This window comes from Cololabis saira, chromosome 12 (assembly GCF_033807715.1).
Source record: "Cololabis saira isolate AMF1-May2022 chromosome 12, fColSai1.1, whole genome shotgun sequence".
Taxonomy (NCBI): domain Eukaryota; kingdom Metazoa; phylum Chordata; class Actinopteri; order Beloniformes; family Belonidae; genus Cololabis; species Cololabis saira.
In genome coordinates, this window is record NC_084598.1 from 38,743,884 (window position 1) to 38,757,284 (window position 13,401).

At 41.2% G+C, this 13,401-nt stretch overlaps 1 protein-coding gene across 1 annotated transcript in view; it reads left to right on the forward strand.

Annotated features, from left to right (window-relative positions):
- cpne9 (copine family member IX) overlaps positions 1 to 13,401 on the forward strand; it is a 137,576-nt gene that overhangs the window by 90,948 nt on the left and 33,227 nt on the right. The window contains exons 9-14 of the mRNA XM_061735068.1: positions 2,497 to 2,601; positions 7,393 to 7,434; positions 7,695 to 7,770; positions 11,391 to 11,444; positions 11,597 to 11,658; positions 12,815 to 12,861. Of these exons, the coding sequence (XP_061591052.1) occupies positions 2,497 to 2,601; positions 7,393 to 7,434; positions 7,695 to 7,770; positions 11,391 to 11,444; positions 11,597 to 11,658; positions 12,815 to 12,861 (386 nt within the window). The remainder of the gene's footprint in view (positions 1 to 2,496; positions 2,602 to 7,392; positions 7,435 to 7,694; positions 7,771 to 11,390; positions 11,445 to 11,596; positions 11,659 to 12,814; positions 12,862 to 13,401) is intronic.

Here is a 13,401-nt window from a genome sequence, read left to right on the forward strand (position 1 = left end):
TAAAGATTAAAATGCATTACTGTTCACAACACAGCACCATCAGATAATCACACAAGGTCTATTTATAACTGGTTTGAACCTGTTTTTTTTAGCTTTGAGCTTCAAATAAAAACACTTCAGAAACACTTCACGTCTACCCCTTAAAATAACTGTTTTTCTGCATTAATTTGCTGTAAAATGTGATCTGATCTTTATGAAAGTCGGAAAAGTAAACAAAAGTTTAAAAAAAAGTAGAGCAACGCAACATTTTTAAGCTTATGACACACAAACTTTTATAATTCCTTGTATTTTCAGGGAACGCAGCTATTAAACCGGAGTTCTCTGAGGACAAGCTATCATCAGTTGTTGATTTGCTCTCAATACTTTTCACAAATCATGTCTGACAACGCCTCGGGGGGGCTAAAGGCTTAGCGGTTGGCACTGTTGCCTCACAGCAAGACAGTTCCTGGTTCGATTCTTTGCGTGGGTGCTGGCATGGGTTTCTTCCGGTTGCTCCGGTTTCCTCCCGCTGCCCCTAAAATATGTTTGTTAGGTATATCGGTGTGCGTCTCCACGGGAACCCGGCGTAAACCTGGGTCAAATCGATGTGGACTACTGTACGATCTATTGTGACGGAAATGGTTGATGATGTCCACAAACCCCTCAGCTGGAAGTCTGGAAGGTGAAACAAGGTCATTTTAAAGTTCACAGTTAGACAAACCGTCTAGAAATGGAGACAGTTTAGTACTGTGGACATGTCCAGTAGAGATGGGCGGTATGGACTAAAAAATGCTCACGAGAATCACGAGAATTTCTGGCATTTTATCCCGATAACAATAAAAATAACGATAAAAGAAATACCAATTCAACTCTACCTTTTCAACTATAAACCTATCTCGCTCTCAGATCCGCCATGTTTGTTACACAAAAACGTCATCAACGGGAATTTATGCCGTTCGTTTGTTCGTTCGTTCGTTCGTTCGTTCGTTCGTTCGTTCGTTCGTTCGTTCGTTCGTTCGTTCGTTCGTTCGTTCGTTCGTTCGTTCGTTCGTTCGTTCGTTCGTTCGTTCGTTCGTTCGTTCGTTCGTTCGTTCGTTCGTTCGTTCGTTCGTTCGTTCGTTCGTTCGTTCGTTCGTTCGTTCGTTCGTTCGTTCGTTCGTTCGTTCGTTCTTTCAAAAATCAGCTTTACACAAAAACGTCATCAATGGGAATTTATCATTTTTACCGCGAGATGACAAATTCTTATCGTGAGGAATTTTTTTGACGGTATATCGCGAACGGTAAAATATCGCCCATTCCTAATGTCCAGCCAAGATGACTCCAATGAATCCTCAATGACGTCAAGAAGAAAAAGGCCTGGAGATGTTCCTGGACCTGGAAACACCTCCCTCCACCAGTCTATTAGCGAACCAGGGTCTTCAGCGGAAGATAACAGCAGATATCTGAATCTCTGTTGTCCACAGGTGACCGTTGCACGAGCAACACCTACCTAGGGAGATGTTTCAGACATCCGGGAAGAGGCCTTGAAGCAGACATAGAGAGTATATGTCTTAACTGACGTAGTGTAGGAAGAGGCTTAGGGAGGAGGGAGGTCTTGGCCTACGAGCCAAGGTTGGTGCCTCCATGACCCAAACTTGATAAGCGGATCATGATGGATGCCATGGAAAGATGTTTCTACCATGCACGGTCCACATCTGCAGGTTTGTTAGTTAATCGATGGCGTCAACTCGAGGTGAGCGTGAGCTTAAACCCACATGTTCACCAGACCTGGTCCAAGTCTTCTTTTTCTTTTGGGCTTTTGGGCACAACACTTATCTCATGTTAAAAGCTAGTTTCTGAAATTTGGCGCACATCTGGCTCAAAGAAAACAAATCAAAACCCAAGTCCGATCCAATTCCTGATGTGTCTGGCCCACAAACTCGTGTCCCAGTCCCATAACTGAGCCGTAACGGCCAAAACCAGCCCCGATTAGACCAAAACACTTCTTCTATCTTGGCAACTTGGTGGTCAAATCATGTGAAATCTATAGTTTTTTCTATAAAAGTTCATAATCGCAACGACAGCCTCATTTGAGAGTGAGGCCCATTCAGCTCTAGGAACCGACTGTAGTCGAAAACCACTGCCAGCAATTATCCCAAAGTGCCACTGGAAAGTGCAGATCCAAAGAAAGTGCTGGCATCAAACATGAAATACATCCATCCAGCAATATTAGTGGTGTTTCATCACTCGTTTCTTTTCTTCCCGTTCAGCTTGAACGCAGACGTACACTCGCCTAATCTTTCTGCTGCTTCATTTCAAAGGTTTGCTCAGACGTTTACAGCAGTTAAAGTCCGTCTGGAGTTCTGCTTCGTCTCAGAGAAACACTCCCGCGGACATAAAAAGAGATGACCTGCTGTAGAAAGGAGGTTTTTCCTAAGATAAGGGAGCAGGTTTATCTTCACAGGTCTGATGTGGATATTATAAATGCTCTCTCTCTCTGTCAGGGGGGGGTTCTCACATCTGTTGTTGTGTCTGCAGGTTCACCATCTGCCACAAGACGGAGGTGATCAAGAACACTCTGAACCCGGTGTGGCAGTCGTTCACCATCCCCGTCCGGGCGCTCTGTAACGGCGACTATGACAGGTCAGGAGGATTTCGCACAACCCTTTCATGGCGTTCAGAGGTATTTTAGCCGCCGGGTTGCTGAAAGGCTCCTGGCTCCCTCTGATTAAAGGAAGAAGAGGCTTCTGAGTGGATGACGTCGCCTGTTACCGGGGCGGCCAGAATAATGCCAGCAGTCGGTCGTGGTGTCCCAGAGACCAGCGCTGGCGTTATTGAGACCGACCCGGCTGTCACGCAGCGTTTGTGTTGTACTTTCCCAATCGGTGCTCGGGAACACGCCGCCGCTCGTTCTGGTCGCCGGGCGAATGGCGCTCTCAAGTGCCGGCTATTCAGACGTCTCTTTTTCTAGTATGTGAAAGAGTTTGAACGGTTCGGTTACACTTGTTTCACCTCAGTGGACATCGAGGGGTCGTCTCACATCCGCTCAATGAACCGCATCCAACAGGATTCCTACGTAATCTCGTCCTAACAAGTGTTAGCAGCAGGAGCAGATGGTAACCTGTACAGGTGCAGCACATCAGACAAATGTTATAAAACTCAGGTCTAATCCTCCATAGACTGTTTCCACCTAAACGAAGCAAGCATTTGTTGGAAAAACAAGATTAACAAGATTGGTTTAAGACTCCACAGATTGTAGAGGTGTGAGAATCACCAACGCTGAGATAGCAGCCGAAGCACAAAACCAACTTTCTCTGAATCCTACTAATTGTTTATTGTTTATTGTTGGCTTTATCTTGAACAACAACAAATCACCATCAAATTGAAAGCGTCAAAATATCAAAAAAGCAAAACAATGTAACAGTCTCATCCAGAAATAAAGAACAACAGCAAAATAATGTGTTCGAGAGGGAACAGGAGGAAGCAGAAAGCTGATTAAAAATTAAAATAGAATAGAATAAGAAAATAAAGAAAAAACTAAATAATAACAAAATATAAATAAATACAATACAAAAAATTAATAAACAAAGATCAAGGCATAATTAAACTAGCCTCCTACAATATCCTAAACTCAAATGTAATTTCCCAGTCACTTCTTTGATGATCCATGACCAGCCATGAATGCAGGTAGTTACATTTGGATCATTTATGATGTAACACATAAGGAACAGAATAGAATACGAATATAAATTCATATTAATCCTAATCCAGTCCTACCTGTGATGTTTCACCATCATGAATCATATTCCAGTGGAAAACTCCACCTGACTATGATCCCACGTCTCTGCGTCAACATAAAGTCATTTTTTTGTCTCTTAAGGCAGCGACACATCAACCTCATAATCGGCAGTCGGGCCAAGTCTGTGCCTTGAGTCGGGTTGGTGTGTCCTGGGCAGTCGTCCGTCGGCGTCGGGGTTCATTTTGGCCGATTCGACATGCAGAATCTAGGGGTGTGCAAACAAGGGTACCTCACGATTCGATTCGATTCCGATTATTGGAGCTTCGATTCTTCGATTCTTCGATTATAACGATTGTCGATTCGATTCGATTATTGGTGCCACGATTCTTCGATTATTGTGATTTTTAATGCTTTTTTCCAGACAAGATTGATTTTGTCTTCATCTGTGGCTACATTTGTAAATAAATAGCCAATCAATTAACTCAGTTCCTCTAACAACACTCATTAAGTAAATAACAAGGTTTTTTGAACATTTGACATGTATTTTTCAAAGACACAAAATAATTTATTTTATGACTATGTAAACATTTGCTCTTTGACTTACTTAACTTTGACCAGAGAAAGCTGCACTTGCATGAGAGCGCCCTCTATTGGCGGAAAACACTGAAAACGGTCAAGCCCTGGATTTAATGAGTTCATTAATTCAAGTAAACAAGATATGTACTCCCATCAAATGTATTTAGTGTAAACATATCTGCCATATTTCAAGTGAACAATAAGCAATGTGCATTCTTGAAAATGAACTGATTCAGCAGCTTATTCAGTCTGGAATCTGGATAGGATAACTTAAAAAAAAAAAAAAAAAATTAATCGATTCCAAATCGTCACGTGACGCATCGCGATGCATCGACACATCGATGAATTGCACCCACCTCTAGTAGAATCGTCCACTAGCCGTCGGCCTCTACGACCAATCTTATTGGTGGAGTGCTAGCCCTCTACTAGTGAATCAGAGTTAACCGGACATGACGATGGTAAACAAACTAGATAAACAGCAATGGTACACTACACTCTATCATGGCATCGGTTTGGATTTGGATTGTGTTTGATTGTATTATATTTTCATTATTAGCATCGTATTTTCAATCCTTCTTGACTTTTTTCAGATGTGAAAACACTGATGACAGCGGGCTCGGTTCAGAACTTTAGACTCGAGCGATCCCTCGTTTCCAGTTGTTCTTCTTTCTTTTTCTTTCTGAGCAACATCACAGATTAGCACCACCTGGAGAGGGGACATATTACAATCTCACACACGTGCAGAATGTACGCTCTAGTCAGCGTCAGGTCGGTGTGTCTTTGCCTTTAGATTGTGTCTATTATTGGTGGGATCTGCACAGGAGAGCTATCTTCATTCTGATTGGATAACACCCGGAGTGAAACTGTTTTTATGTGTATCCCCTTAAAATTGGGTGTGTATATTCCATAGAGGTGTCGGACGTAATAATCACACATTTGATTTCCCTTTTTGGGATTAATAAGGTATTTTGAACTGAATTGAATATAATCACCCACATCCCTTAAGGCAGTGGTCCCCAACCTTTTCTGAACCGCGGACCGGTTTAATGTCTGACAATATTTTCATGGCCCAATCTAAAGGTGTAGTTGATAAAAACTAAATAAAATGACAAGATCAGCATTAAAAACTGTTGTATTTTCTCTATAGTAATAATAATAATGAATAATAATAAAACATAATTTTCGAAAAAATAAAATAAAATAATGGAAATTGTAAATTACCTTTAATATGAGTATTTCTATAAATGTGTTTTTATGTTTTTATGTCTCATTAACGTTATTTAAAGCCAGGCCTTTATTTTATTTATTAAGGAGACCGATATTTAGTGCTTTTATTTTGAAGGCGTCTCGCCGAGAAATTGTAAACATCCTGAGTTTTGGACTTTAATGGTAAAAGTTTAACGGCAGTAGAAAGTGTGTCTGAAAGACTAAACTAGTGTCGGGAATGCTAAAGTGGTGGCCAACTGCCACGGAAAGCACCTTCTGATAAGGATTGGTTTTCTTTGCAAATGTTATGCCGTATTTATGTACATATTGAGTTTGGTTGTCATGGTTACTCATGTATTGGGGTTTAGCGTTAGGCCTGATTTATGGTTCTGCGTTAAAAGACCGCATAGCCTACGGCGTAGGTTGCGCGGCGACGCACACCCTACGCCGTAGGCTCTGCGTAGGTGTAACGCGGAACCATAAATCAGCCTGTAGCTGTTATTACCGAGCGAGCGAGCAGGTGCGTCGGTCTGTATTTAAGTTAAATGAAACTTATATGAATATACAAAAGACTAACTCTATTTTATTGTATTCCTTTATAGCTCTTACAGTGTGTTTGCAGTGTATTTATTGTGCATCCAAGGAATAAAAACATTGTGAAACATCAGTTTGAGAGTCAACCATCATCAGGCGATGCTACAGAAATTATTTTTTCTCTCTGTGCGGCCCGGTACCAGATGACCCACGGCCCGGTACCGGGCCAGGGCCCGGGGGTTGGGGACCACTGCCTTAAGGCGTTCCTGAGATACGGCCTTTTACGAGCAGCCGTGGCCGAGAAACGGCACACGTACCGAGACCAGCTGATACAAAAACCACCCAAAACATTTCTATTTGAAATAAATAAGTACATTTAGTGGCTGTAAAACCCCAATATCCCAGCTGTGACTTGGTGCGACTAGTGTGTCCTCTACTGAAACGCAGCAAGATGTGCAGTCGGATGGAGACCAGAGACAGTTTTCCCAATGTTTTTGATCTGGTGGTCACTTTGGAGGCCCAAATAAATGCTGTCAAACACTCAACACACTTTATTTATTTATTATTTGTCGCCTTTTAAGCAGGGTTATTATGCCCTGAGGTCATGATGAAATGGGTTTCAAAATACTGTCATAGAGATGGTACCAGAGCTCAATTTTCAACCGGATCTGTTCTTAAAAGCCCTTTTTAGCGGTCAGAGCCACTCCACCACCCGCCTCGCTCTTCCTCAGGGCCTCTCGAAATCAGTTTTCAGTATTTTCAAGTGCAGTAAAACAGTGTGATCCATTAGTTGGAGATAAAAATGATAAAAATGGTTTTATTCTGCTCTGATCTGGATCTGTGTTTTGGTTTGGGCCCCAAATATCGTGACCGTGAGCTGAACCCAAACCCAAATATATTCTCTCAGATCAGAAATGCTTTCATGTGATGTCCCTTTTTTAAAAGGGATATTTTTAAAAAGGACAATTATAATGTATATATGGGTGCTTGAAAATTCATGAAATGTTTAGAGTTCTATGTTTTCCTGCTTGATGAAACTTAATTCACAATCATACTTTTTTGCGATGATCAGCCGCCTACCTGTTCTTGGCGAGCCAGAAAGGAGGTTTCCATTTTCTCTTCTTAATGTGATATTGCAAAATCTAGCTGGAAACCAGTTCACGTAATAATCTGCACCTTCGTCGTCAACAGTCCTCTCCAGCATGACTTTATTTACTGAGTGAATGTGTAATTGTTCTCTCTGCCGCTGCTTCGGTGGAGCAGAATACATTTTTTTCTCTTTTCAAACAGAACTTTCTGTTCTCTTTATCGACAGCTGATGATTTGGAAAAGAGCTGCTTCTCTGAAGATACTGTCTCTCTCTTTTTTTCTCCTTTCAGGACCGTGAAGGTAGATGTCTATGATTGGGATCGAGATGGAAGGTAAAAGCACCTGAGGATTAAAACTTTTCTTCAGGCTCATGATTCACACTGAGACCTCCCGAATGTCAATAACAAATTAGATGTTCTGTGCAAATTCTGGGGGTGAATTTGAAGACTTTGTGCAAGTGTGCTCTATAAAAATGAAAATGTGTCAACAAGGACTGGCAGGGATGTGCCAGAAGGCTGATGCAACAACCTGGAAAAGTTGAGTGAATAAATGAGGATGTTTCTTTACTTGGTTACTTGGTTTTTGTCTCCAGACACGACTTCATTGGAGAGTTCACCACCAGCTACAGGGAGCTTTCACGCGGCCAGAACCAGTTCAACGTCTACGAAGTGAGAACCAACACGGAGTCGGTTTGATGTTTGTCACCGTCGACTTCAGGAGTTATTTATATGTTAACGTCTTTCTGCTTGTAGTTTCAAGCAGCTAATAATCAGCTAATCAGAATCCTGATAATTAACTAAAAACCTCTTCAATTTCTCCAAAGGGGAATCTAATAACTACTATTACCACTAACTACTACTACAAGCTGGCTGGTAGCTACTTGCTACTATTACCGCTAACTGGTAGCTACTGGCTACTATTACCACTACTACTACTATAAGCTGACCAGTAGTTACTGGCTACTATTACCACTAACTACTACTACAAGCTGGCCAGTAGTTACTGGCTACTATTACCACTAACTACCGCTACAAGCTGGCTGGTAGCTAATGGCTACTATTACCGCTAACTACTACTACAAGCTTGCTGGTAGCTACTGGCTACTATTACCACTAACTACCGCTACAAGCTGGCTGGTAGCTAATGGCTACTATTACCGCTAACTACTACTACAAGCTTGCTGGTAGCTACTGGCTACTATTACCACTAACTACCGCTACAAGCTGGCTGGTAGCTAATGGCTACTATTACCGCTAACTACTACTACAAGCTGGCCGGTAGTTACTGGCTACTATTACTATTTCTGCTGCTGCTGCTAATACTACTGATACTACTACTAATACTAGATGACAAGTAGCTAGTAATATACAGCTAGTAACTAGGTAGTAGATTTTTACTCGTAGTACAAGCTAGCAGCTACCCACTAGATTCTCTTCAAACTGGCTGCTTAATAGCGCATTAAATTTAAGAGGCCAATTGTTTCAAATGTAAACGAACAATATTTGTGGAATTTTACAGGCTTGTTCATAAAATTGTGTTGAGAGAATGTATTTGATTTGAAGCCAGATGGCAGTAGAGGGCGCTGTCGTTAGCAAGCTAAGACTTTTTGTTTTTCTAGGTAGCTAAAGGTAGGCTAAGTAATTCTGTAGGATTTCTAACCCAGAAAAGGCCAGTCAGGGGGGAGGGTTCATGCTCGTACCCACAAACGGCTTGGAGGGTCACGATGAGTTCTGTCCTCTCTGGGAGGAATCTTCTTACTTCCTCTCATCCAGATATTTCATTAAACAAATGCTTTATAATCCCAATTCTGTTCCCTCACTGTTCCAGCTTTATCCAAGTCCTGTGAGGCCGTTCACATTTATTTTATACTCAAAGGTTATTAACCTTCCTTTACTTTCATTTCCTCTTCAGTTGGAGTTAAACATTTAAAACTTCTTGGTCAGAGTTTTGGGAAAACATCTACGCTTGCTTTGAAACAGACTTTCAGAGACAACTAAAGCACTGCATTTATCTTATTTTTGTGGTTTGCAGATGAAGCAAAAGACACAAATGTTATGAAGGCATATAACAACCCACGCACTGAGATGCATTACTTTAAAAGCTGTGCAGAAAATAATGAGAGAAATCAACAACTTACATTCATTTTAGCGTGCAATTTGGATTTTAATATTGCAACTTTCTTTAATCTTCATGTCTGGAGATAATGGCACCATCACACCAAAAAGTCCTGCAATCTGCTGTACATCATAGTGAGGTTCAGAAGTAATTGAGAATATCATCGGGGGAAAATGAGGGAAAGAGAGCTTCTTATTTGCTTTTCTGGAAACAAAAATGTACGCTCACATGCTAAATAGTTAGCTATTAAACTCTTGAAATGATAACTCCATTAAAGGCCACAGCTCATTAAATTCCACTCAGCTAAAGAGCATTTTCTGCTCAGCAAACACATTAACACTCCGGCGAAAAGATGAATACGTCTCTGGTGATTACCTTTCAGAAGAGGATGGATGGATGAGTGGATGGATGGATGGATGGATGGATGGATGGATGGATGGATGGATGGATGGATTGGTGGATGGATGGATGGATGGATGGATGGATGGATGGATGGATGGATGGATGGATGGATGGATGGATGGATGGATGGATGGATGGATGGATTGGTGGATGCATGGATGGATGCATGGATGGATGGATAAACGGATGGATGGATGATGGATGGATGGAATGATGGATGGATGGATGGATGGATGCATGGATGGATGCATGGATGGATGGATAAACGGATGGATGGATGATGGATGGATGGAATGATGGATGGATGGATGGATGGATGCATGGATGGATGCATGGATGGATGGATAAACGGATGGATGGAATGATGGATGGATGGAATGGTGGATGGATAAACGGATGGATGGATTGGTGGGTGGATAAATGGATGGATGGATGATGGATGGATGGATGGATTGGTGGATGGATAAACGGATGGATGGATGGATGGATGGAATGGTGGATGGATAAACGGATGGATGGATGGATGGATGGATGGATGGATGGATGGATGGATTGGTGGGTGGATGGATGATAGATGGATGGATGATAGATGGATGGATGGATGGGTGGATGGATGGATGGATGGATGGATGATGGATGGATGGATGGATGGATGGATGGATGGATAAACGGATGGATGGATGGATGGATGATAGATGGATGGATGGATGGATGGATGGATTGGTGGATGGATAAATGGATGGATGGATGGATGGATGGATGGATAAACGGATGGATGGATGGATGGATGGATGGATGGATGGATGGATGATGGATGGATAAACGGATGGATGGATGGATGGATGGATGGATGGATGGATGATGGATGGATAAACGGATGGATGGATGGATGGATGGATGGATGGATGATAGATGGATAAACGGATGGATGGATGGATGGATGGATGGATGGATGGATGGATTGGTGGATGGATAAATGGATGGATGGATGGATGGATTGGTGGGTGGATGGATGGATGGATGGATGGATGGATGGATGGATGGATGGATGGATGGATGGATGGATGGATAAACGGATGGATGGATGATGGATGGATGGATTGGTGGATGGATAAATGGATGGATGGATGGATGGATGGATAAACGGATGGATGGATGGATGGATGGATGGATGGATGGATGGATGGATAAACGGATGGATGGATGATGGATGGATGGATTGGTGGATGGATAAATGGATGGATGGATGGATGGATTGGTGGGTGGATGGATGATAGATGGATGGATGGATGGATGGATGGATTGGTGGATGGATAAATGGATGGATGGATGGATGGATGGATGGATGATGGATGATGGATGGATAAACGGATGGATGGATGGATGGATTGGTGGGTGGATGGATGGATGGATAAACGGATGGATGGAGGGATGGATTGGTGGATGGATGGACGGATTGGTGGGTTGGTGGATGGATGGATAGATGGATGGATGGATGGATGGATGGATGAATGGATTGGTGGATGGATGGACGGATGGATGGATGGGTGGATGGATGGATGATGGATGGAGGATGGATGGAGGATGGATGGATGATGGATGGATGGATGGATGGATAAATGGATGGATGATCTCTAAATATCAGTTACTTCTTATTTCAGTTTATAGTTGTTTGCACCGTCTGAATCATTCAAACTCAATAAGCATCATTACAAGATATAATGTTTATAAAATGATCCTTTTCATCTCTAACTGACTTTTCCATCCGCAGGTTTTAAATCCCAAGAAGAAAGGCAAGAAGAAGAAATACATCAACTCCGGGACCGTGAGTGCTCCGACCCCCGGGTTGATGTTTGATGTGATCTGCTGTCCTCCCTCTCACTTCTTCTTCTTCTCCTCTGACTGCTTCCTGTCGGCTCGCCTGTCCTGCTCTTCTTCTTCTGTCCTTCCCTGGTCGTCCCTGCGTCCGTGTGCCAGGTAACTCTGCTGTCCTTCAAAGTGGAGTCGGAGTACACCTTTGTGGATTTCATCCGAGGAGGGTGAGTGGAATGATAATGAGCCGGTCTCACGGTGAGTAAATACACAGAGAAAATAAAGAGCCCACTTCCCCAGAAGTTCCTTTGTAAGCCACATACTGAACTGCACTTTGGTAAATATAGTTTGTAAACCCCTTATTTATTGGGTTCATTCACGTTTAAGTGCAGCTCCGACCCATTAAACCCTCAAGACATTCAATAACTATTATGCTGCTCCGCCAGTAATCTAACTGAAACGTTCAGTCGCTGCTGAGGTTTGTGATGCTCTTTGTTGCTCTCACTTTACTTGCTGTACTCTACTGCCCTTATTTTTTAACAACTTGTGCTTTTTATTATTTATTTTCTTATCATTTGATTTCATTTTATTTGTTATACAGGACTGTCTCAGAAAATTAGAATATTGTGATAAAGTCCTTTATTTTCTGTAATGCAAAAATGTCATACATTCTGGATTCATTACAAATCAACTGAAATATTGCAAGCCTTTTATTATTTTAATATTGCTGATCATGGCTTACAGCTTAAGAAAACTCAAATATCCTATCTCAAAAAATTAGAATATTCTGGGAATCTTAATTTTAAACTGTAAGCCATAATCAGCAATATTAAAATAATAAAAGGCTTGCAAGATTTCAGTTGATTTGTAATGAATCCAGAATGTATGACATTTTTGTTTTTTTTAATTGTATTACAGAAAATAAAGAACTTTATCACAATATTCTAATTTTCTGAGACAGTCCTGTATAAGAGTAGTCTTAAATTAATTACTTGTGATTTTTGAAAACCGTGCAAAGTTATGGATAATCCCTGGAAACAGGCATGGTGACGTAGAATTGTCAAATTGGTTTAATTCACCGTACGAATTGTTACAGATTACTTTTGTAATACTGTATTTGACCCAGTCTTTGTACGTTTTGACCATATAGAAACGTAATTCTTGCCATTTTAAGAATGAGATGTACCTGCTGGATCTACTGCCTTTACTTTTTAACAGCTTGTGCTTTTTATTATTTGACCTCTTTTCTTATCATTTTATTTCATTTTATTTGTTATTTACTGTTTAATTGTGTCTTGCCGCTTTTAATGTTGATGTAAAGCACTTTGAATTACCTTGTGTTGAATTGTGCTATACAAATAAACTTGCCTTGCCTTGCAACAGGACGCAGCTGAACTTCACGGTGGCCATCGACTTCACGGCGTCTAATGGTGAGCTACTGGCGCTTTTAGTTCCAGATAATTGATCTCCTCTCGGCTGGTGGACGGGCCGCTCCATCTACATTCCAGCCCCGTCTGTACGGCCGTGAGCTGGGGGGGGGGGGTGATGAAAACAATCAGGGGGGGAATGAGGATTAAAGTTGGAGCATGGACTGTGTAATTACGCCTCTGTGAGGTCACTGGTGGGTTTACCGAAGAACGAAGACTCTTTATCGTGTTGATGGTGGAGCCGGTACACCTGTCAATCACAGTTAGCCACGTTAGCTTAGACAACTCAGTTTATGTTATATTTCAAGTTAACTGACGTATTCTCTCTAAAATATGAAATAATATTAATAATAAATAATAATATAATAATTCTATAATATAATATATGATATATATATATATATATATATATATATATATATATATATATATATATATATATATATATATATATATATATATATATATATATAATAATTATAAATAAAAATATTAATGATCATATTTTAGATATTAAATCATCTAAATCAGAGGTCGGCAACC